At 39.8% G+C, this 24,987-nt stretch overlaps 1 protein-coding gene and 1 pseudogene across 8 annotated transcripts in view; one reads left to right on the top strand and one right to left on the bottom strand.

Moving 5' to 3' along the window:
- Nucleotides 1-4,665: 4,665 nt before the first annotated feature.
- Nucleotides 4,666-24,987, top strand: part of Rbm39 (RNA binding motif protein 39) — a 38,532-nt gene continuing 18,210 nt past the window's right edge. For 2 of the 8 annotated variants that reach the window (XM_052725364.1, XM_052725361.1), the window contains exons 1-8: nt 4,668-4,977; nt 5,610-5,673; nt 7,496-7,545; nt 11,894-12,088; nt 16,144-16,209; nt 16,308-16,361; nt 20,739-20,856; nt 24,500-24,652. In XM_052725364.1, the coding sequence (XP_052581324.1) occupies nt 5,623-5,673; nt 7,496-7,545; nt 11,894-12,088; nt 16,144-16,209; nt 16,308-16,361; nt 20,739-20,856; nt 24,500-24,652 (687 nt within the window). In that variant the 5' untranslated portion in view covers nt 4,668-4,977; nt 5,610-5,622. Of the gene's footprint in view, nt 4,978-5,609; nt 5,674-5,898; nt 5,972-7,495; nt 7,550-8,397; nt 8,450-10,739; nt 10,816-11,893; nt 12,089-16,143; nt 16,210-16,307; nt 16,362-20,738; nt 20,857-24,499; nt 24,653-24,987 lie in introns of all 8 variants that reach the window. The other 6 variants (XM_052725363.1, XM_052725367.1, XM_052725362.1 and 3 more) reach the window with 6 other exon arrangements.
- On the bottom strand, nt 20,863-24,490 carry LOC128101905 (non-histone chromosomal protein HMG-14-like; annotated as a pseudogene).

Genomic DNA, 24,987 nt, shown 5'->3' with positions numbered 1-24,987 from the left:
ACCAATAAAATTAAGGATCATGCCTATGGTAGAGACACAGGCCTTTAATATCAGCACTGGGAAGGAAGAGGCAGGCAGGTCTATGAGTTCCAGGCCAGCTAGGTCTAAGAAGTGAATTCCAGGACATCCAGGGCTACACAGAGAAACCTTGTCTTGAAAAACCGAGAGAGAGAGAGAGAGAGAGAGAGAGAGAGAGAGAGAGAGAGAGAGAGAGAGAGAAAGTTATGAGTTATTGCCAGTGATCTCTAAGTTTGAGACCAGTCTGGTCTACAGAGTGAGTTCCAGGACAACCAAAGCTACACAGAGAAACCCCATCTAGAAAAACAAATAAAAAGGAGTCATGTAGCTCAGGTCTGTCATCTCAGCACTTGGGAGGCCGAGGCAGGAATAGTAGTGTATGTCTGAGACTGGCCTGGGCTAAGGTATGAGATCCTGCCTTGAAAACGAAAACATCAGTGGTCACCTTTAGATCATAGACACTACCCTGGTGAAGCCCATCCAGCCTTAGAGCCTATCAAATTCTTTTACTAGCAAGTGGGTGGAACAATAGGATTAGTTTCCTTCAGACCAGACCCAAGGCAGCCTGGGTTAAGTCCTTCTGTCTGGGCTGGAGAGTTTTTGTTGGTTTAGTGTTTAAGAGTACAAGTTGCTAGACAGGCAGTGGTGGCATACGCCTTTAATCTCAGCACTCAGGAGGCAGAGCCAGGCAATCTCTGTGAGTTCGAAGGCCAGCCTGGTCTACAGTGCAAGATCTAGGACAGGCACCAAAACTTCACAGAGAAACTCTATCTCTAAAAACAAAACAAAACAACAACAACAACAAAGAGTACAAGTTGCTTTTCGAGAGGGTCTGGGTTCGATTCTCAATACCCACATGACAGCTAACAGACCATCTGTAACTCCAGTTCCAGGGGACCACATACCCTCTTCTGGTCTCTTTCAGTAGCAGGCCCAGACATATTGAGTGCACATACAGACATACTTGCAGGCAACTCCCCACATATCTCCTGTCTAGTACTTTATATCCTATCTAGTACCTTCACTAAACTTTAGAGACCTTTCTCCTCTAAAGTCTATAAAAGTAAGGTACTTCTTTTGCTCTGTGAGTTACTGTTGGATCTCTTGTGTCTCTTCTGCTAAGGGTAGCTTGAGTTACTATAGGATATTTCACACAAAATCCTTAGCACACCTCTCTATGGAACAGACGTGTTGGGTGTAGTGGTGAGACTCCTTTAGTCCCAACACCTAGAGGGAGAGGCAGAGGCAGAGGCAGAGGCAGAGGCAGAGGCAGAGGCAGAGGCAGAGGCAGGTAGGTCTCTGTGAGTTTGAGGCCAGCCTGGTCTACAGAGTGAGTTCCAGGGCAGCCAAGATTACATTAAATATAAATTCTTTTTAAAAAGTAAATAAATGTAAAATTAAAAGAGGGGGGCCTAGGGACACACGTGTAGTAGTAGAGCATTTTCCTAGCATGTGGGACCCAAAGAAAAACAGAAAGATAATGAGGTTGGGGTTACAGTTCAGTCAGTAGCAAACTCTTGCCTAGGATGGGTAAAGCCATGTATTCTAGCCAAAGTGAAACACACACAAATGGAAGAATATAAAATTTCAGAAAAAGGATTAAAGGAATATTATTACTTATTGTGAACATCTTAGCCTGTAAAAGACCAATTTTATTTTATTGTTTCTTTTCTTTGGGGAGGCATACAGAGTCTTGCTATGTAGAGCAGGTCAGTCTTGAGCTTGTGGTGAACTTCTTGCTTCTGCCTCCTAAGTGCTGGGATTACGGGCATGCCTCAAGCGTCCTTTAGCCATCCTTTACTGCAGCACTAAGCTTGGTGGCAAGACTGAAATGCTGGGTTTTGTTTGTTTTATTTTTTTAGAGAGGGTTTTCCTCATGTAACGCCAACTTGCCATGAACTTACCTTGTATCTGAGGTTGTCATGGAATTGCCTATCCTCCTGCTTCCATATCCCAAATCCTGGGATTACATGTGTGCACCACTATAGCCCAGCCACCTGGAACTTTTTTTTTTTTTTTTTTTTTTTTTTTTTGAGACAGGATTTCTCTGTGTAGTCCTGGCTGTCCTCGATTTTACTCTGTAGATCATGCTGGCCTTGAACTCAGTTCCACCTGCTTCTGTCTAGGGAGTTGAGTGCTGGGATCAAAGGTGTACACCACCACTGACCAGCAAGCTGGAACTCTTTTTTTTTTGTTTTGTTTTGTTTTTTTTTTTTTTTTGAGACAGGGCTTCTCTGTGTATCTGGAGCCTGTCCTGTCCTGGATCTCACTCTGTAGATCAGGCCAGCCTCGAACTCAGAGAACTGCCTTGGTCTGCTTCCAGAGTGCTGGGATTAAAGGTGTGGGCCACCACCACCCAGCATATTTTTTTTTTTTTTTTTTTTTTTTTGGAGACAGGGAGTCTCTGTGTAGCTTTGCACTTTTCCTGGATCTCACTCTGTAGCAAAGGGTAGCCTCAAACTCACAGAGAGCCACCTGCCTCTGCCTCCTTAGTGCTGGGATTAAAGGCGTGGGCCACCATCACCGGGCATATTATTATTTTTAATGTGCATGTATTTTGCTTGCATGTAGTTTGTGCATGGAACGCATGTCTGGCTTGTGGAGGCCAGAAGATGGCGTCGTCAGATCCTCTTGAAGTGTGGTAGTCTGGGAATCAAACCCCAGACCTCTGCAAGAGCAGTCGGTGCTCTGAACTGCTCTCCAGCTCCCCTTCGTCCTTCCATAGGCTTTCACTAAGTGTCACAGCTGTCCTTGACTTGTCAGCCCAGGACAGCATTGTTAATTAAGGACAGCTGTAAAAAGACAGAGGCCAGAGAGGGGCTTTATCTGACCTTAGACAAGACCATACTTATTCAGGGTGAGGGGCCATCTCTGTCTCCTTCCAACCCCACGGTCAAAATGCCTGCAGAGGAAGAGGTAGGGCCCCGTACAGGGTGGGAGGCTGGGAAGTGTAGTCTTTCTGTAGGAACTAGCAGGGATCCCAGGCTGTCTACCACATCCTAGAGAGAAAGCCTCTCTCTTTTTCCTTCTTTGAGACAGGGTTTCTCTGTGTAGTCCTGGCTGTCAGGGAACGTGTTCTGTAGACCAGGCTGGCCTCGAACTCACAGACTTCTTCCTGACTTTGCCTCCTAAGCGCTGGGTCTCTTTATGGTTACATGTCCTCTAGGTCTTGTTTGTTTGAGATAGGGTCTCACCATGAAGTTCTGGCTGGCCTAGAACTCCCCATGTAGACTAGGCTGGCCTCATGCTCACAAAGATCTCCCTGCCTCTATTTTCTGAGTGCTGGAATTATAGACATGCTCACATCAGGCATGCTAGGCAAGCAATATGCCAAGTGAGCTACACTGCCATCCCTTAGAAGTGATTAACATATTTTCCCAGCATTTCAGTCATCATATCTTCATCCTACTCCTAACGAGCCTTCATTCATTTCATGGAGAATTCACCTGGATAGACATTCCCTGCTAAACCTGGAATTCATAGGTGAACACTTGCAGCCTTGGTCAGTGTCAAACTTCCCCTTGCTTCTAATTATAATATTCTCCCCCTTCCTTATGAGGTGGAAATTGAATATATGCTCTGAGAGCTTAATTTACTTGCCCAAGGTCACACAGTGTTGGAACAGCTACACCAATCAAGGTGTTTGAATCTTTTATACCCTCAAGTTGCTGATAGGTTTCAAGACTGGTTTGATATTTAATTTTATTTCAAACATTTTCTTTTATATGAAAGGGAAAAAAAAATCTTACAATGACCTCTCAGCTTTTCCTCTGCCACAGTATTAACCCCCTAAAAAAAATCTGGGGAAAAAAAAAAAAACCAAAATAAAAACCCAACAATAACAAAAACGATAAATTTACACGTGGACAGCCAAAATCTTAGGGAAAAGAGGGGATACTTTTAAAGTAGCAAGCGATCCTGACACATGGCCCAACTAAATTCCGGGAGTAGGAAGCTACACACTAGTGAGGGAAATCATTTCTCCCACCTCGCCCCCCTTCTTCAGTTTCCAAGGGTGTTTCGAAGCTTCCCCATCGAGGCCGGATCTAACCGGGGACACCGAATGACAAGGAAATCGTGCTTTTTATTCTCCTCCATTCCCCTGGGGACTGCTTACTCTCGTGTGCTGCGTTTTCACCATCAGTGAATCTGGAAACGAACGTCTTACCCTACAGCCTTAGGTACTGTAATAGGTTGCCTTATGGCGACCTTGACAGCCATCTGGGTGGGAGGCGGGTGTCGGGGGAGGTCGGCTGTGAGTGGGGGGGGAAACGTTCACACCCCGCGAGGAGACGACACCAGTCGGGATGACAGCAAAGCTCCACTCAGCAAGGCGTTCTTGTAAAGATTGACAGACAGTGCACCAACTGTCTTTGCCCTAGAGACAGCGTAGCATCGCGAGATTTCGATGCCTAGCTTGTCGCGGGGCGGGTGTGTGTGTGTGTGTGTGTGGGGGGGGAGAGTCTGAGAAGCCTTCCCGAATTGGGGGGGATAGGGGGATGGGCTCGTCTGTGGCGCAATCATTGCACGAGATTTGGCTACCGTCGCCGGAGCCGTACTGAGATCTCGCGATATTTCGTTTTTTCCAGTCTGGAACGCTGGGCAGTTTCTCGCGAGAGCCCGTGCTGAGGCTCCGGGAGACCCCGGGTGTTTGTGTGTGTGTATGTGTGTTGGTGAATGTGAGTACGGAGGAGCAGCGTCCGCCATTTCAGAGAGCTAGCCGACGCTGTCGCAGGGGTGGATCCTGAGCTGCCAAAGCCGCTGCCCTGCTCACCCGCGCGGGCTCCTTTAATCCCATTGTTTCTTTTAGATTCGCTTGGGCCTAGACGCCCTCGGGGCCCGATATTCGGGTTGGGCGGTACCGCGGCCTGGGCCTAGGGGCTTAACAGTAGCAACAGCGGCGGCGGCGGCGGCAGCAGACTTCCCGAATCGAGCACAGGCGCGCGAAAGCCCGCACAGGTACGGGGCGTCGCGGACTGCCTGGGGTCAGCTTTTCTGAGGTCGGGTGGTCCGAGGTGCTGAGGGAAGCTTCTGGCCGCTTTGAGCAGCGCGCGGGGGTGGGGGACTTCTCGGCAAGGTCGGTTTCATGTCCGTGGCTGCGCCTTTCATTTCTGGCAAGGGCACCGTGGATACTTTGGTGGTGGCATGGACCTCCTTGGGGACCTCGGACAGATAAAGATCTGTCCTTTCGAGGCCGGGGCTGGTCGCGACCTCCCAACATGGCGCCTGTCGAATGCTACCTTGGTACACAACCCCTCCCAACAGAGGGAGTTTCCCTCCGCCGCTAAAATGGCAGCGCGGGTTTTGCGCCGAAGGAAGCCCTCTGGTTCATATTCCGAGGTTCGGTTTCAGGGGTTCATAGGCGGCTTTTTGAAATCAGACGTTAGTTCTGTTGGTGTGAGCGATGAAAGAAGCATTTCACATTTGCTTACCCAAGTTAAGTCTATACTAACATGCATCGCACAATTTTAGTCATTGTAGGGCATTTTAAGTACTTTGCTCAAAATCTGAATTTTGCAGAAGGAGGAAGAAAGTTTATTTTAGGAGAATTGGAAGTTGTTTACTTACAGGACTGTCTTGTTCTTTCCTAGGCGTGTAGAGAAAATGGCAGACGATATTGATATTGAAGCAATGCTTGAGGCTCCTTACAAGAAGGTGAGAAAAACATGTCAGTGAGCTTTAATATATTTCTTAATTTAGCATTATTCACGAAACTACTGCTGAAATGTAAACTAACCTTCCCGGAGCCCTCTTGATTATCTTATCAGAGATGCATTACGTATAACTTACAAAAGTAAATATATGCTATTGATGTAATAATATTGTGCAGTAGTTTCACTTCAGCGTGATGAATAAATGCCCATCTATCTCTCTTTGTAGACTTGCCTAACGATATCTCACCTCTACTCCCATGAATTCACCTTTGATTCCAGTGTGAACTGTCAATCATAAGGTAGTAATTGAGTGACTTATCGCTGTACCGTGGTCCCCTAGGTAAAATGACTCAACTAAGAATTAACAGCTCCAGTTTGGTATAGCAAAAAAGGTGAATGTAGTGGTTTGGGAAAATAGCAGGGGTCCAAGAATAAATCATAACCAGTCTATGGCAAGTAAATCTTCTTAAGAGTCTTTAAAGAAGAAGAAATGGGTGAGATTTAAAATTTATTTTATATAAATAGACATAAGGCTGGTGATAACCTTAAAACAGGCAGGTGTTGATCTGCTTTTCAGTTAATAATTACTAAAATTCTTGGATCCCTGAATAGAAATTAGCAAAAAAAAAAAAAAAAGAAAGAAAGAAAAGAAAAAGAAAGAAAAAGAGAAAAAGAAAGAAAAGGAAAAAAACCAAAATAAAAGGCAAGAGGCAGTGTCACAGATTAGAGTCACTTGATGACTGTTTTACTGTTCTCCACAGTATTTTGTTTTTAATTAGGCCCTGCCATAGTATTTCACACTAAAAACTAGAAAGGAATTATTTTGGCTAGTAATACAATATGACCCGTTTCAGTATCACAGTAAAAGTAAACACTCTTCGTTCTTTCCCCCAGTTGGTGGTGAAAGTAGCAGTATGCATGCATTATCACTGGTGTCGCAACCTTAAGCTCTGTAACTTAGCATATATACTACTATAGCTGATGTGTTCAAACTGAATAAACATTGCGCTTAAACCGTTTAAAAATAATACATTTGTTTTGGAGTGTAGCACGACCATGTGGTTCCTTTTGGATGAATTCTGATAGTTTTAAATAGTGTAATTTTATAATGCTAGACGTATTTTCTTGAAGACATATTTTCTGTTTTAATGTTTCTTGTCTGAGTTTAACGTGGATGTAATCCATGTAAACAGGTATGGAAGTAGGAAATGTTTAGGCTGGACTGGTGGATTATTAATTAACTTTTCTTGGGTTCTTGGGAGTCAACATTACTAAAGCAGTGTGAATCCCTGTTTGCTTCAGGGCGAGATGTGTGACAGAGGTGGCATCAAGCTCTTACAGTCCCAACCCTCCAACGGAAATGGGCGAAGATCTCAGGAATGGCATCGGTCACAGGAAATCGATAGTGGCTGGCTGCTAGCGTGGCCACTTGGGGCTTAGGCAGAAATAGAGCCATGGTACCGACAAAAGGGACAATAGCACATGGAATAAAACACAATGACTTCATGTTCATAGAAACACTATTTAACCACTTCAACGTTGTAACTCTGGATAACTTAATATCTAAACAATGTAAGAAAGTAAAATATAACATGTTAATGTGGAAAGATTTTTAATTTTTGTTTCTTGATGACTTAATTATTAGCAACAAAGTGGTTAAACGTATACCATCTAAATTTTTTTTATAGCCTTCCATGTTAAACTAAATAAGTAATTAGTTTTAAAATTGTCTTGTATTTTCTTATTCCTATTCCCTTTACCCTTTGACAACTTGAAATGTTACCACTTCGTCCTCATGATGTTCTTCTATCAACCTTGCTTAGGATGAGAACAAGTTGAGCAGTGCTAACGGCCATGAAGAACGTAGCAAAAAGTAAGTTTGAACAAGGAACCTGGGAGGGTGGGTTCTAAACTTCTTGTGGTGGAAATCTTGTGTTCTTGTGCCTAAAGCATCAAACTATGGTTTTCTTCACTTCTTAGAAAACTGCTCATACCTTTTTGGATGAGAAAGTCCTTCAAGATATAAAATTATGGACTTTGCGATGTAGACTTCAGGATATAGTTTCAGAGACCTTCTGGACACTTTGCCCTCCAAGGATCCCATGATTCTCTTGAGTTCTATAATGTTTTAAATTTGGTAACTTTGGCTTAATTTTTGGAGATAAGAATCATTGAATTAGAAGAGTTACATTAGAAAAAAATATATCACGGTCATGGCAAATACTGTTTACCTTCATTCACTAAAGGAATGGGCTATGAGTTATTTTTGCTCTTTGCTACTTAGAGGCCCTTTTGGTAGTAGTGAAAGGGCATACTTAATTCTTCCTAAGATTTTTTTTTCTTCATTGTTTTGGACTTTTTTATCTTTAGTGTATCTAAGGAGACTGTTAAGAATATGTAATTTATTTGGGTTAGATGAGTAACCTGAAATAACATAATGCTACAGACGTAGCACAGAATACAGTATACAAAGAAGTATATTAACAGTTTAAACAGAATCCAATTGATGAGGTTGGAGACTATCCACGGTTGTGAAATTACCATTTAGCTCCAAGATTAGTAATTCTTAACATGATGTGGTCATGTTATGTGCATTAAGTTGTTCTAGCCCATGTTTATGATGCCATACTAAAACATTTTGTCATATCATGACCCCATAATACATAATGGAAATAATGATAAAATAGCCACTTACTTGACTCTTTTTGGCTCTTTTCCTCCTAAGAGCTCAAAGTGCTTCATAATTACCTCAGTCATCCTCACAACAACTTTGTTAGGTAGGTTGATATAATTTCATAAAATAGATGAAAAAGTTGTTCAATGTGGGTCACTTAGGTTTTGCTAAGCCAAGGTTTTATAATCTCAATGTGGTAGTAATGGATTAATTTTAATATGTGGGTTGGGTATGGTGATACAGGCTTACAATTCCATTCTCCATAAGAAGCCAAGGCAGGGTGGTGATACATTCAGTGCCAGCCTGGGTTTCACAGTGAGATATTGTAGAAAATACAAAAATAAATTAATGCTAAGAGAAAAGAAAGGTCTGATTTGTGGAAATTTTTTTTCTTGCACAAGATTAGATGGAATCACGAATGGTTCCTTACTAGTCAGAAGTGGATGCAGAGAGCAGGTTAACAGGGTTCATATCATGCATTTTTAATCTTTGCCAAAGTAACAGTTTCCTAAAGTTTTGGTTTCACAATTTTATAATCAAAAGAAAATTCCTGGAACAGGAGTCTATTAATTTACAAAAATGACTGTAGATGTCAGGCTTACTGACTTAGTAAAGATTTTATCTTAAGTGTGGAAAGGAGGAGGATAAACTTGATTATAAATCTTCACTATTCTCTAATGTCACTTCTTCCCACTAATATCTTCAAATGTTATTCTTCTAATCCTGTTTCTAAACTCATGAAGATCACCAAGCTTTTATGAGAAATTTGAGCATTACACATTCTATAAGAGATTGGGGGCATTTTTATTTTTTGTTGTTGTTTTATCTGATGTATGTAGTCATTTGGGCAATTTAACATTCAATATTTTAAAGGAAGACTTTCCTAAACACTTCAATTATTAATATCTTTAAAATGTTCAAGGTGTTTTTGGTTACAGATGATTTAAATTAGGTGATTACCTAATTTAGTTACAAAGTGTTTATCTGGTGATTTGAAGGAACATGCCATTAAAACTAATTGAAAGTAATGTAGAAGAAAACTTTGAACTCTGGGTGAAACGCAAAACAAGTATTTGCCCGCTCTGAGATAAATTGTATTAACTTAAGGTAGATGTAATTTTTGTATGGTTATGCTAAAACTTTATTGAATTGGAGATAACTGTTGCTGGTAAGGTAGAAAGAATATAAACTGCAAATTCTGACAAAGTTAACCAAGTATATATAAACTCTTTTGTTTAAAAAAAAATTGTAACTAACTTGTAACACACTATCATATCCCAGTAGTAAAGGGATAAAGTTTGAAATAACAACCTGTTAGCCTATTTTCTGAAGTTATAACAATGACTTTGTCAAGGCCTCCAATAAGCTCTTAAGTACTTGAGGTTACTCCTCATGGAAGTATTTGTTGCTGTAACCTGTTTTGCAGTCTCAAATCAAACTTCATTTTGTTAAAGTCTTTAAAGAATCATTTAGAAAAGGATAACAATAAAATGGCACAGTTAAAATATATTGGCTACTTTGGTGTGGATTATCAAATTTTGGAATAAATGACTTTTCTATTTTTTTTCTTATTTTCCAGAATACTTTGCATTTAAAATTTAGATCTTCTTACATGGAAGAGGTCAAATCCAGTTATAGCAAAACACCTTTACAGCAGAGGCCATATAACCAAAAAGTCCAAAGGCCCAGTGGACCATTTACTTCAATGATGTTCAGTACAAATTCCACTGCCACTAAAGACTTGGGAAAGTCCCATTTAAGTTGTAACAGGATTTGACTATTAGGATGGATTTTTTTATAACTATTTCTTTAGTTCATAAATGTTCTTTAATGCTGGAATTTGCTCTAGAGAAGTACCTTGGTTTCTTGCAACATTAATCTTTTGTCTGAGCTTTCATATAGAAGATTGTATTTTCGGATACCTTAGTATGTTGTCTATTTACCTATCTGGGGTTGCCTTCAGATGTGGGTGGGGATTTGCTTATGAAAAGTCTAGCAAGACATTGGGTTAAAATTAGATTTCTTTATTTATTTTAAACTCCTTTGGCAGAATAAGATTGGGGGCCTATGAGAGGTAAATAGGCAGATTGACGCAGCTGTGGGCTATCTTTTAGCAGAGCAAAAACTTACTGTCTTTTTTTTTTAGGGGAATGGAATTAATTTTTACCCTTTCTCCGAATTTATAGGTAGGACTTAGGTTTTAGCCATTTTAGAATTCTTCGGTCCTAAGAAACAGTGTCAGGGTTTGAAACATCAAAGTTGGAATGTTAATTGTTGCCCTTCTGAGCATCGGAGTTTCTTTGACTTCTATACATAATGAGTGTAGCCTAATTTTCTGTCATGTGCTACCTAGCATATTTCTGACAGTCAGGTGGATTATCTTGAAATTTTAGACAAAGTTTCTGCCTCCTTGGAAAGCTCTACATCTCCTTGTGATTGGAGTGTGGGTTTCAAGATTCCAGAAGGTGGGTGTCTTCATTTTCTATTTTCAATGCACTCTAAGATGACCTGCTTACAGGTTCTCTGAGGCATACCTCAGTTGTTCTTGTGCTAACTTTGCTTTGATACAGTTTATATAGCTAATTAATTTTCCTAATGATGTAGAGTTGTCAAAATGTTCAGACTTCAAACCACTTAAAAAGGGACATTTTGGTGGAATAAATTTATTTCAAAATGTCGTTCTTTTACATTGAAATATCTGAAGGCACCTCTAATTTGGGTGATGACAGAGGCACAGATTTCAAGGTTTAATTATTAAACCAGTGGGTGAAATACTGTGAGGAACACAAAAATGAGTGGAAAGATAACTGACGGGCTTTTTTACTTTCCAAGGAAGGTCAAGTTGTTTTAATTGCGTCCCACAGGCTTATATAAACTAGATTTAAAAGGGCATTTTCCATTTTCATTATAGCTTTAAGTGGAAAGCTTATAAATGGTCACAGTAAAATCTGGGGTTATAAAGGTTAGTTTTACTGCATTCTTAGTATTCTTTATCATTTCTTGTAATTTTGTCCATGAAAACCAAAATGGTATGTATATGGTATTTTGAAAGTTAAAAATATTCTTATATGTACATTGTATCAAAATATGCTTGAACTAAATTGTTTGGACAATTTTCATGTGACAATTACTATTTCGTAAATGTGAACATACTGTAACTTTGATTACTATAGCTCATAGATTACAGTAATTCTTGGTGGTCTGTTAAGGAAATGGCAGTAAAATTGTTTTTGAAGTTCAGGCTTGATGTTCTACTTACCAGCAAGTCCTGTTTCTTGTTTCAAGCTGTAGCTGCCTCAGGAGATCATTGCAAATTCTTCTATTAAACCTATCTCTCAATTCTTTGACTGTCTTCAGTTAACATGAAGCAAAGGTTGGGGTATTTTATGTCCCATGCCTAGGAATTGTTTTTCTTAAAGTATGATTTTGTACCATTGTACAGTGGTAAAAATACATTTACAAAAGGATAAACATTTTGACCATAAAAGGAAATATATATTGGTTAGTATTTAAACAAGCAAGATAATGGTACTTTTTTCCCCTTCAGGAGAAAAAAAAGCAAGAGCAGAAGCCGTAGTCATGAACGAAAAAGAAGCAAAAGTAAGGAACGGAAGCGAAGTAGAGATAGAGAGAGGAAAAAGAGCAAAAGCCGGGAACGGAAACGAAGTAGAAGCAAAGAAAGGAGACGAAGCCGCTCACGAAGTCGAGATAGAAGATTCCGAGGCCGATACAGAAGTCCCTAGTATGTAGCTTTTGTTTTGGATGTTTAGATAGCAATTAACTGGAGGAATATGAATTGAGATTCCGTTTTTCAACATTTAAAATGAGGGATATTGACATTGAAGCTAATAAGGTGAAAATACAGTATGTGGACTGTATTTAGGATCTACCAGCTGGAAATAATTTGTTTGCTTGCCAGTCCAAATTAAAACAAAAGCATTTGAGCGCTTGATAGAGAAAGCCTAAGCTGTGAGCTATTAGAACACTCATTATACAAAATATGAATCTAAATTGTATAGTTCGAGTAGAAAACCTTGACTGTGGCTGTGGTGAGCTGAAATCCTTCATCAATTTGTGTGCTCAATTTTTAGGCTCATTACTCTTACTTTGTATTTAAGGCATTAGAGTAAACTGAAAGTGCTTTATAGATTAAGTTATAGGAACTCGCATGCATTATTTAAGGAAATATAAGGTAACTTCATTATAGCTGTCAAAAAAAACCAAAATAAGCCTTTAATCCCAGCACCCGGGAGGCAGAGCCAGGCAGATCTCTGTGAGTTCGAGGCCAGCCTGGACTATCAAGTGAGTTCCAGGAAAGGCACAAAGCTACACAGAGAAACCCTGTCTCGACAAACCAAAAAAAAAAAAAACAAAAAAAAAAAAAAACCCTGGGGCTAGAGAGATGGCTCAGGTGTTAAGAGCACTGATTGCTCTTCCAGAGGACCCAAATCCAATTCCCAGTACCCACATGTCTGCTCACAACTGTCTGTAACTCCAGTTCTAGGGCTTCTGACACCCTCACACGGACAATTGGTGCAGGCAAAGCACCAATGCACAAAGAAATTCACCTGTATTATGGAAAGAAACTTGCATTCCTGTACAAGCATTAAAACCACAATCCATAATGTTTACCTAAGTCCTTAATTTTTTAAAAAACGAAGCTACTTTTAAACTTTTTAAAACTACTTTTAAAAGTATTTATATTTGTGTGTGGTGCCAGGTGCCAGTGAGTGCAGGTGTCAGTGTAGGCCAAAAGCATTGGACCACCCCCTACCTTGGAGCTGGAGTTAGAGGTATTTGAGAGATTCCAAATGTGTGGATGCTGGGAACTGAACTCAGGACCTCTGTGAAAGCAGTATTGCCCTTAATCAAAGCATTTAATTTTAAAAATTTAGGTAGTTAAGAATTGAACTGCCCTGTCTCGAAAAACCAAAAAAAAAAAAAAAAAAGACAACTGAATCAGCCCCTAAGCTTCTGTTAAGGAATAAACATCGATGTAAACTAATAGTGATGATTGTCAACAAAATCCTGGATTTTGTAAGATACTGGTATTAACTAAAGGTGTTTGAATTTGGGTTCTGGCTCTTTCATTTATGATGATAGTATATGTGCCTGAGTGTGTGGATTCTTGTCACTTTTCTAGATTCCTCCTAATTGCTTATTTTATAGACTTTACATGATGATAATGGAGCCACAATGCTATTTTAATTCTGAATTATACATGAGAAATTTTATTATTTCATCAAGAGTTACACTATATTCTTTAAGTAAGATTGTTAATTGTCTTACCAGGATGAACTAAATGAGTACAGTTTTAAAATACTGTTTGTAGAGTTTGGATGAATGATGTATGTGTGTCTGTGTCTTATCCTGGTCTGACTTATTTAAACTTGTATTGGGTTTCAGTTGAACCGGGGAGTCTATAACTTGACAATTTTATAACTAAGGGAGAAGCTTAGTCAGGTTGGGCAGAGGCAGATCTTTGTGAATTCAAGGTCAACCTGTTTTACATAAAACATTTCCAGGCTAGCCAGGGGTGTATAGTGATATCTTGACTCAAATACTATTTTGTATTACTCAAAACAGAAGGAGGAGAAAATAACTTGTTAAATTATATTTTTTATGGGATCCGGGTTCAATTCCCAGGACACAAATGACAGCTCACAACTGTCTTTAACTCCAAGATCTGAATGAAACTTTCATACAGACATACTGTAGATAAAGCGCCAATGCACATAAAAATAAATTATAACAAATTATATACTTAAATGAACATTAATCATTCAAGTAATTGCCTATTAGGGGTTAGTGAGGCAGAGGAGGAAGATCACAGCTAAGTTCCAGTCAATATTGAGAGTGAATTCTAAGCCAAGTCAGGCATATATATGTACAATATCTTAAAACATAAATTAGAGTTTAAATTAGAAGGGATGGATGAATTTTACTTGAAACTGCTTGGTTATAGGTTGAGAAAGTTTTTGTTAAAATTACCGAAATATAGAGTCTATCCAAATACAGATAACAAACCCTTTCACTTTTTATTTTACCTAGCCTATTTAAGGAACTATGATGGTCCTTTTATGACGATAATTGGACATTAAGGAATCTATATATAGCTTATGACCGCTGTAACTAAGCTTTACCCTTACAAAGGTACAAAAATATTTGCATTATAAGTTACTGTGAAAAATCTCCTTTTATGCTGGGAGGTGGTGGCTCACGCCTTTAATCCCTGCACTCAGAAGGCAGAGGAAGGCAGATCTCTGTGACTGGGCTACAGAGTGAATTCCAGGACAGGCTCCAAAGCTACACAGAGAAACCCTGTCTCAAAATTTAAAAAAAAAAAAAAAAATTCTTTTACTGTTTTACACTATTAGAATCAGGCTAAGGGGGACAGATATATTTTAGTATTGAGAATTGTCTTTGAATTTTCAAAATTTTCTGATGAGTGAATTAGTTTTACCTATTTTAAGTTTGAGGCTAGCCTAGTCTACAGGTAATCTCCAGGAAAGCAATAAATAAATAAGAATAAAAATATCGGTATCATAAATACTTTCTACAATAAACATATGTAGTACATTAAATATGGTAATATTCTCTAAGAATTATTACTTGTGGGCTGGAGAGATGACTCAGAGGTTAAGAGTACTTACTGGCTGTTCTTTGAGAGGACCCAGGTTCAATTCCCAGCACCCATGTGACAGCTTACAGTTGTCTTGATTTCTGCATACATACATGCAGGCAAAACACCAATATATATAAAATTGAAAAAAATTTAAAAACTATTATTACACATTAACTGGGCACGGTGGCACATGTTTAATTCCAGCACTCTGCACACAGGCACTTTTTGAGTTCCAGGCCAGCTAAGATTACATAGTGAGAACCTGTGTTAAGAAAATATTTTAAGAGCTGGATGGGTGTGGTGGAACATGCCTTTAATCACAGCTCTCAGGAGGCAGAGTCAGGTAGAGTCTTTGTAAGGCTAGCCTGGTATAAAGTTCCAGGACTACCAGGGCTATCTCCTGTCCAAAAAAAGAAAAAGATAATTACATGGAACATACCAGTTTCATGGTGTTATATACATACACTCAAGCACACCTTTTTATTTAAAAAAAAAAAAAAAAGTCCTGCAGGACGGTGGTGGCACATGCCTTTAATCCTAGCCCTCAGGAGGCAGAGACAAGTGGATCTCTTGATTTCAAGGCCATCCTGGTCTACAGATTTAGTTCCAGGACAGACTCCAAAGCTACACAGAGAAACCCTCTCAAACAAGAAAAGTCCTTCATGTGGCTATGGTGACTCAGGGATTCAACACTAATCCAATTACTCCTAGAAGTTGAGACAGGAGGAGCAGGAGTTCTAGGTCATTCTTCACTGCATAGTGTGTTTATATAAGTGCATGAGTTTTCAGGAAAGAACTGCATAGTAAACTGGTGTTGGGATGAGAGTGCACAGGCATTTGTTTTTTACTCTATTTGTCTTTTTCAAAGACTCACTCTTGTTTTCATAATTATATGATTGAAAAACTAAAATAGATGCAATAGGTTTTTTAGAAAAAATACTGAGGCTGTAACTTTTGTTCTTGGCACCTCTAACTGGTCCAGGATAGACAAATACAAGGGCTACAGGTCTGGGATAAAGTTACAATTTTTTCTAAGTACTTTTGTTTCCTCTTTGTAATTAAGATAGAAAAGAAGCCGCCTAAACAATGTTAGACTTGCTGGAGAGCCCATGAACTTGATCTTAGCAAGATCCTAAACCTGTAACTAGTGTAATTTTGTGTTTTCTTTTTAGCTCCGGACCAAAATTTAACAGTGCCATCCGAGGAAAGATTGGGTTGCCTCATAGCATCAAATTAAGGTTTTTAAACATACTTCTGAATTGCTTAAATTGTTTTTCAAGGAACTAATGAGATCTTAATTTGTTTTGGTAACTTGTGAAACTTTTTAACCTTGCAGCAGAAGACGTTCCCGAAGCAAAAGTCCATTCAGAAAAGACAAGAGCCCTGTGAGGTAACTGTTGTCTCCCCCTACCTTTTTTAGATTTGTTAAAAATTTTGCAAGCAAAACAAAAAACTTTTTAAACTATTATTTAAATTTAAAAATTATTTAAATCTAAAAATTATTACCACATTATGTCTTTTACTTCCTTTTGCAGTATTGTTACCTTAAAAAGAATGATGACCATTCAGTAGCACTGCTTTTCAATTTCTTTTTTTTTTTTTTTTTGGTTTTTCAAGACAGGGTTTCTCTGTGTACCTTTGCTCCTTTCCTGGAACTCACTTGGTAGTCCAGGCTGACCTCAAACTCACAGAGATCCGCCTGCCTCTGCCTCCAGGGTGCTGGGATTAAAGGCGTGCACCACCACCGCCCGGCTTCTTTTTCATTTTTATTTTGAAGACAGTGTTTGTCTGGAACAGTCCTGGCTGTCCTAGAACCTGATTTGTAGACTAGACTGGCCTAGACAGATCCACCTGCCTTTGCCTCCCGAGTGCTGGGATTCACACCTGTCTTAATTTCATATATTCTAAAAAACAAAATATCAATTGAGGCAGGTTTTTAGTAAATTTATACTGATAATTTTAAGTCAGCTTCATTTCATATGGAATTAGTATGTAATGACATTATTTGAAAAAAACGGTATACTAACACAGCAGTTACAAGTTTTACTGTTTGGCACTGTCTCATGAGAACATGCATTTCATCTTAGATAGGTGTCTTACAGAATTGAATGGTCATAATCTGTTCATGAAGGTTGTGTGAATTATTTCCTTGATAAGTTTAAGACTATACAATGTATCCTTTTGCATCAAGGCACATTTTGTCGTATGGTAGCATGCTTCACTAACCTGGCTGATCTTTTTTTTTTTTTTTTTTTTTTCCGAGACAGGGTTTCTCTGTGTAGCTTTGCGCCTTTCCTGGGACTCACTCGGTAGCCCAGGCTGGCCTCAAACTCACAGAGATCCACCTGACTCTGCCTTGGTCCCAAGTGCTGGGATTAAAGGCGTGCGCCACCACCGTCTGCCGGACATATTTTGGTATTCTTTTGTTTGGATGGTTTTGATTTTTTTTAAGACAGGCTTTCTATGTATATGTAGCCTTGGCTGTCCTGAAACTTTGTTCTGTAGACCAGACTGGCCTTCAACTCAGATACTTACCTGCCTCTTCCTCTCGAGTTCTGGGATTAAAGGCATGTGCCACCACCACCTTTTATATAATGATGGTTTTTCACCCCCTCCTCTCGACTTTTATTGATTCTCTGTGGATTTCATATCATGTGTCCTGATACCACTCACCTCCCAGTCCCCTTGCTTCTGCCCTCTGCTCATGAAACCTTTACCCCAAAACAAATCAAAATTTAAAAGAAAAAAAAAAGAAGAATCTCATCTTGGAAGCTGTAGTGTGGCCCATTGAGTAGCACAGTTTACCCTTTAGTCCATTCATCTTTACTTGTAGGGTTAAATGCTATGAACCATTTGTCTGGGTCAAGGCCTCTGGCTTCTGCTACACTATTGATAATGGACTCTGGGGATATTGTGCTATCCCCCCTCCCATTTTAAATGTTTTTAATGATTTATTTTATGTACATTGGTATTTTGCTTGCGTGTGTGTTTGCGAGGGTGTCAGGCGCCCTGGAACTGGAGATACAGACAGGTGTGAGCTGCCTTGTGAGTACTCTTAATGGCCAAGCTGTTTGTCCAGACAACCCCCCCCTTTTTCCGTTTTTTTTGGGGGGGGTAATGGGTTTTGAGGTTGGGTTTCTTTGTAACAGACCTGGCAATCTTGGAACTGGCTCTGTACACCAGGCTGGCCTGGAACCCAGAGATCCACCTGCCTCTGCTTCCTAAGTGCTGGGATTAAAGGCATGCATTGGTCACTACTGCCTAACTGATAAATTTTGGAAATTTTTTTCTTTTTCTTGACCCCCGCCCCCAGCCGAGGACCAAACCCAGGGCCTTGCGCTTGCTAGGCAAGCGCTCTAACTCTGAGCTAATTCTCCAACCCCAATTTTGGAATTCTTAGTATTCTGTTTACTTGTAAGAAAAACCTCAGTTCTTTTCTGTATCTAATTCAGTTTTATATCTTTGACTCTTAATGTGTTTGAGATTACATGATTTACTGGACGTATACATTACAGTGGTATTACACTTGAATAGCAGGATTGCTTCTACAGTTTTACAAACAAAATTGTCTACTGTACCTGGGATGGGGGGAGAGTTCAAGTATTTTTGAATAATTAGTGCTTCCCAATAGTGTACATGTTTGTATCATACATATTACATATTTAAAGTTTTTATTATTTTTCAATTACGTATTTCTGTACTGCTGTCCGTAAGAGGCAAGAGGTTTCAGAATCAAGGCGCTGGATTCAACATGGTACTATGAACCAAAATTAAGTCCTTAAGAGCAATACATGTCCTAAATTGCTGAGCCATCTAGCTCCTTAGGCGAATAGACTAAGAGTTCTGATTTTTTTTTTTTTAAGATTTATTTATTTATTATGTATACAATGTTCTGCCCACACACATCCCTGCAGGCCAGAAGAGGGCACCAGATCTCATTACAGATGGTTGTGAGCCACCATGTGATGCTGGGAATTGAACTCAGAACCTCTGGAAAAGCAGCCAGTGCTCTTAACCTCTGAGCCATCTCTCCAGCCCTTTGTTTTTTTTGTAGACCAGGCTGGCCTCAAACTCACAGAAATCTGCGCGTCTATTCCTCTCAAGTGCTGGGTCTATACAGTGAGTAGTAGGACATCTAGATCTACGTAGAGAAACCCTGTTTTTTTTTTTTTTTTTTTTTTTAAATTTGTCTAGCCCAATACCTGGTAAAATTAATTCTAGCACTTCCAAGGTTGAGGATTAAATATAGCCGTAAGTTCAACATCAAGCTTTTGGACATCGCTACTACTACAAAGTCAACAAGGTTCCTGTGAATGAGACCTTGTTACCAAAAGAAAAGTTAAATTTGTTGTATTTTACTGTTTTCCCTAATTTGAGTATTTTCAGTCATATCTGTTAAGTTTAAAAGTGCTTTATCCTGGGGGCTCGAGAGATGGTTCAGAGGTTAAGAGCACTGACTGCTCTTCCAGAGGTCCTGAGTTCAATTCCCAGCAACCACATGGTGACTCACAACCATCTGTAATGAGGTCTGGTGCCCTCTTCTGGCCTGCAGTCATACATGCTGTATACATAATAAATAAATAAATCTTTAAAAAAAAAAGTGCTTTATCCTTAAATTTTTTTGTCAAATGAATATATTAAATCTCATTTCACATTTATTACAAAATTTCCCCATTTTTTGTTTGGTTTTTCGAGACAGGGTTTCTTTTTGTTTGTTTGTTTTTTTGAGACAGGGTTTCTCAGTGTAGATATGGTGCCTGTCCTGGCCTCAAATTCAAAGAGATCCACATGCCTCTGCCTGCCTCCTCAGTGCTGAGATTAAAGGCCTGTGCCACTACCAGCTGGCCTCCTTGTTTATGTTTTTTACTGAAGTGTACATTAAAAGTAGCTTCAGGCCGGGCAGTGGTGGCGCACGCCTTTAATCCCAGCACTTGGGAGGCAGAGCCAGGCGGATCTCTGTGAGTTCGAGGCCAGCCTGGACTACCAAGTGAGTTCCAGGAAAGGCGCAAAGCTACACAGAGAAACCCTGTCTCGAAAAACAAAAAAAAAAAATGTAGCTTCAGAACTCAGGACGTACTTCAGTCATGTGTGAGGTGTGGTGCATAATCCTCAGAAGTGCATAAATTTTAAAAAGATGTGTAGCACAAATGTAGTAAGAGTGCTTGCCTAACATTCATGAGTTTAATGCCTAACACTGCATAAAATGGATATTATGATTGACGCATGTCTAATCTACAGCCCCGGAGGTAGAAACAGCAGAATTTCAAGATAAGGGGCTGGAAAGATGACTTAGTAATTAATAAGAATGCTTCACTGTTCTTGCAGAAGAACAGTTTCAGTTTTTGGCACCCACATGGCAGCTCACAATCATCTATAATGCTGATCTCCATAGGCTTCTATATGAATTTAGTATAATTGTATACACCCAGGAATATGCCATAGACAGGTGAAATTAAATATTAAAAAAAAACAGTTAAAAGAACATCCTTGGTTGAAACAGAAGTTTGGGTCTGGCAGTGGTGGTGCATGCGTTTAATCCCAGTACTTGGGAGTTAGAGCTTTGTGGATCTCTGGAGTTTGAGGCCAGCTTGATCTACAGAGTGAGTTCCAGGACTTTCCAGTGCTACACAGAGAAACCCTGACTTGAAAAAAACACAAAAAAGACCCCCCCGGGAGTTTGAGGCTACCCATGGTACATGGGACCTTGTCTCCACCTTAAAAAAAAAATGACTCACTCAGCATTAATTCTGGATTCTTCTCCTATTAGGGAACCTATTGATAATCTAACTCCTGAGGAAAGAGACGCAAGGACAGTTTTCTGCATGCAACTGGCAGCAAGAATTCGACCACGGGATTTGGAAGAGTTTTTCTCTACAGTAGGAAAGGTAACTCCCCATTACAGACCACAAAATTAGTAGAAGGGAGTGTTTTTAATAATTAGTGTCACTATGGTTGGGTGTGGCGCGATACATTCTCATTTATTTATTTATTTATTTATTTATTTTTGCGCTTTCACAACTGAGACTATATTGATTGGGTACACAGCCATTTCAATTCTTAAAATATAGACCGAAATTCTAAGAGTCATACATTGTGTTCAAATACCCAAAAGAGCCATGTGTTGTCTTTGAACTTATTCCAGTCATGTTCCATCCTTAACTCTGCAAGTTTTCCCTTAGACCTCACATTACAATCAAATGCTCACAATCATTAATTCCCCTGACTCACAAATTTATGCCACATACAGTTCATACTCAAAATTTCAATCTTCCACAGTACATTATCACACTTGTTAGGAAAATGGACTGCCGTGACCAGAGACAGTTCTGACAGGGTAAGGACTGAGAAGTGGTTTTTTAGGATACAGTTCTTCTAGAAACAAGACTAGAGATAACTGAAAATATTCCAGACACAAATGCAAGACCAAGGCTCCAAATTACCATTTAGTATGCTTCGTGTTGTAGGATATAAAACTAGCCCCCTCTACGAATGTTATGGTGACCCTCAAGACAGTCACAACTTCTCCTGATTCAGTATCCTGCCATTTTCTGGTTGTACCAAAAAATAAACAACCAGCAAGTAATTTAACCTCTTAAAAAAATCATGTACACTTAAAAAATGGAATGAGGTGGGATTTCTCACATTTTAAAGATGTTTCTAGAGCTACTAAAAATAGTTTACAAAATAGTTGATAAAATTATTCCTCTGGGTTGTACAAGAAGGGAGGCGGGGACACTGACAGACACGGTGGATGGTTAGTCGGGCTTGCCTTCTTTCTCTTCTACTTCAGAGGCTGGACTCTGGTTTTCAGTCTCTCCATTTCCTGCAGGCACATCTGTGGTTTCCTGCTCAGCCATGTCAGCCCGTTTGCCCTTAGCTCCACTCTTCCCTTTTTTTTGCACTTTTTTGTCTGATGCCTTATCCTTTCCTGCGGCCTTCTTGGGCTTCACGTCCATCCACCTTAGCAGGGGTGGGCTTGGCCAACAGCCTCGCAGAGCATTCACTGCCCCGTCCGCACTAACCTTCCCCTTGGGCATCGTGCGGGCCCTGGGTGATGTGATGCCGAAACTCTCAGACATAAGCTGAATTCAAGGACAGCCAGGGCTTCAAAGCACTCTGTCAAAAAAAAAAACAAAAAAAAAACAGCAGCCTGGCAGTGGTGGCTTATGCCTTTAATCCTAACACTTAGGAGGAAGAGGCAGGTGGGTCTGAGTTCCAAGGCCAGCCTGGTCTATAGAGCGAGTTCTAGGATAGCCCTGGCTACCAAAAAAAAAGTTAGAGAGAGTGTGTGTTTGCAAAATGGTGTCACAAAGTTTTAGGGCTGACCATTTAGTATTGGGTAACCAATTAGGTTCTTATTGGAGAAGACTGATTGTTCCTCGTTTTCCTTGGAATGTCTGTACCTTGGCTGCTGTATTGTTGACATTTCCTGAGTGCAGATTCCCTGTCATATGTAGATCTCTTTTCAGAAAGTGTTCTGGTCATCTACGTCCTAAAAGTCCTTATTACCCCTATTCCATGATGGTTCCCGAGCCTTGTGCATTGGAATGTGTTATAGGATGTAGATGTATCATTTGACCCTGGACACACCATGATTTGGTGGGTGCTTTCTGAAATTGTCTTCATTTCCTGCCAAAAGCTTTGATGAAAGGTGATGGGGATAGCTATCCTTACTGGTGGGTGTAAGGATAAGTATTTACAATGTGGTTTGAAGTTATACTGGCAATATCCGGTTATTATCTTACATCTTTGGCCTCAACAGACATAGGCAGTTGAGTAGATTTACAATACAGGAATCAATTATGATTTCTCTCTTATTCAGTCAGCTGTATGTTCAGTTAGACAGTTGTTAGTTGGTAATCCTCAATATAAAAGTGCCACATTGCACCTTTTGGGAAATATTCCTGTTGATCATCATTGTGTTTTGTAGGTATCACAGCAGGGTAGGACTATTGATTGCTTTTCTCCCTTGGCAGCTTGTATAAGCACCTTGCAGTACTATGAGAGCTAGTCCTCAGGGAAGAGGCTTCCAGGTCAGTTCCAGCCGAATTCCTCCAACTGCTGTTTCCATTCATTGTGCTTCTGTCATAGCAATAGGGACTTACCTTCAAACTTCAGGATGTAACCAAGGATAAGGGCAGCAGGTGACTTTGCATTGAACTCAGGACCTCTGGAAGAGCAGCCAGTACTCTTAACCTCTAAGCCATCTCTCCAGCCCTAAAATGGCAATTTCATATGTAGAAATAAAAATAGTAGGGTTTCCCTTGGTGTGATTAAATGTTCTTATAACCCTGGCTACTCTTGTGGATCAGAGAGGAGTGTTTGGGGAGCCGGTGAGATAACTCAGAGGTTATGAGCACTGACTGCTGTTCCAGAGATTCTGGCTTCAGTTCCCAGCAACCACATGATGTCTCACAACCATCTATAATGAGATCTGGTGCCCTCTTCTGACTTGCAGGGATACAAATAAATAAACCTTTTAAAAAAGAGAAACCCAGCCGGGCGGTGGTGGCGCACGCCTTTAATCCCAGCACTCGGGAGGCAGAGCCAGGCAGATCTCTGTGAGTTCGAGGCCGGCTTGGGCTACCAAGTGAGTTCCAGGAGAGGCGCAAAGCTACACAGAGAAACCCTGTCTCGAAAAACCCAAAAAAAAAAAAAAAAAAAAGAGAAACCCTGTCTTGAAAGAGAGAGAGAAAAGAAAAACATTTCAAAAAGAGAGAGAGAGGAGTTCTAGTTTTTGGGTTGTTTGTTTGTTTGTTTTGAGACAGGGTTTCTCTGTAGTTCTGATGCCTGTTGTGGATCTCGCCTTGTAGACCAGGGTGGACTCGAACTCTCAGAGATCTACCTGGCTCTGCATCCTGAGTGCTGGGATTAAAGGCTTGTGCCACCACCAACTGGCTGAGAAGAATGACGATTAGTTTCAGGACAATCTATCAAAACTCCAGGGTCTTCCTAAAATCATTTTGGATGAAAGCACTTAACAGCAAGCCTGATAACATTGAGTTCCATCCCTGTAGTTCATGGTGAAAGGAGAGAATAGAGTCGCTAAAGTTGTCCTGTATGTTACACACTTTCAACTTCTTCCCCAAAGATAACTTAATCATTTATCCCATTATTATTTTAGGAGCAAATGCTGGATAATGTAGTCCTATTACTAAGGTAGAAGAATATAAATTTTAACATAAGATGAGAGTAAATACTGAAATCTTATCTTTATTATTGATTTTTGTGTTTTCACTGTATAGTGCAGACTAAAACTCAGAGATCCACCTAGTTCCGTTTCTATTTCCTTAATGGTTTATTTAAAGAGATGTGCCAATGCCCTGACTCCTGTAGTGAAATTTAATCCTTGCCCTCTGGAGTCATAGGTAACAGAATTATTTCAATTTTAGACCAGCCAGATCTACATAACAAAATTTAAGCTCGGGATATATATTGAGACAGTGTTTTTGACAAAAGAGTCTCTTATGTGTTGAAATAATTATGTGGATTATTTGACTATGTAATAATTATTTCTTTTCATTTTAGGTTCGAGATGTGAGGATGATTTCTGATAGAAATTCAAGACGTTCCAAAGGAATTGCTTATGTGGAATTTGTTGATGTTAGTTCAGTGCCTCTAGCAATTGGATTAACTGGCCAGCGTGTTTTAGGAGTGCCAATTATAGTACAGGCCTCACAGGTAACTTCTTGTTTTAGAGGGTTGTCATTGAGCTGAGTGTCACAGCACAGGCAGCAATGTCAGCACTTATAGAAGGGTTACGGGGGAGAATTGTCACCAATTTGATGAAGTCCCTGCTATATATTGATTATTCCTTATCTAACAGGTATTAAGTGGGATCATAGAAGTAATTTATGTGAAAAGGCCAATCAGTGAGATTGTAGATTACATCATTGTGAGATTGTGGTTTACACCATGTGGGGCAGTACTGGTCAATGAGTGTAAGTACACCTCTGTGCATAGCAGTTTTTTACTAGAAAGGGAGTTTCTATTAGAATGTAGATTGGAGTTTAACA

This window comes from Peromyscus californicus, unplaced genomic scaffold (assembly GCF_007827085.1).
Source record: "Peromyscus californicus insignis strain IS unplaced genomic scaffold, ASM782708v3 Scaffold_7__1_contigs__length_154581171, whole genome shotgun sequence".
Classification (NCBI taxonomy): Eukaryota; Metazoa; Chordata; class Mammalia; order Rodentia; family Cricetidae; genus Peromyscus; species Peromyscus californicus.
The sequence above is the reverse complement of the archived record's forward strand: the minus strand, read 5'-3'. Positions and strand labels throughout refer to the sequence as shown.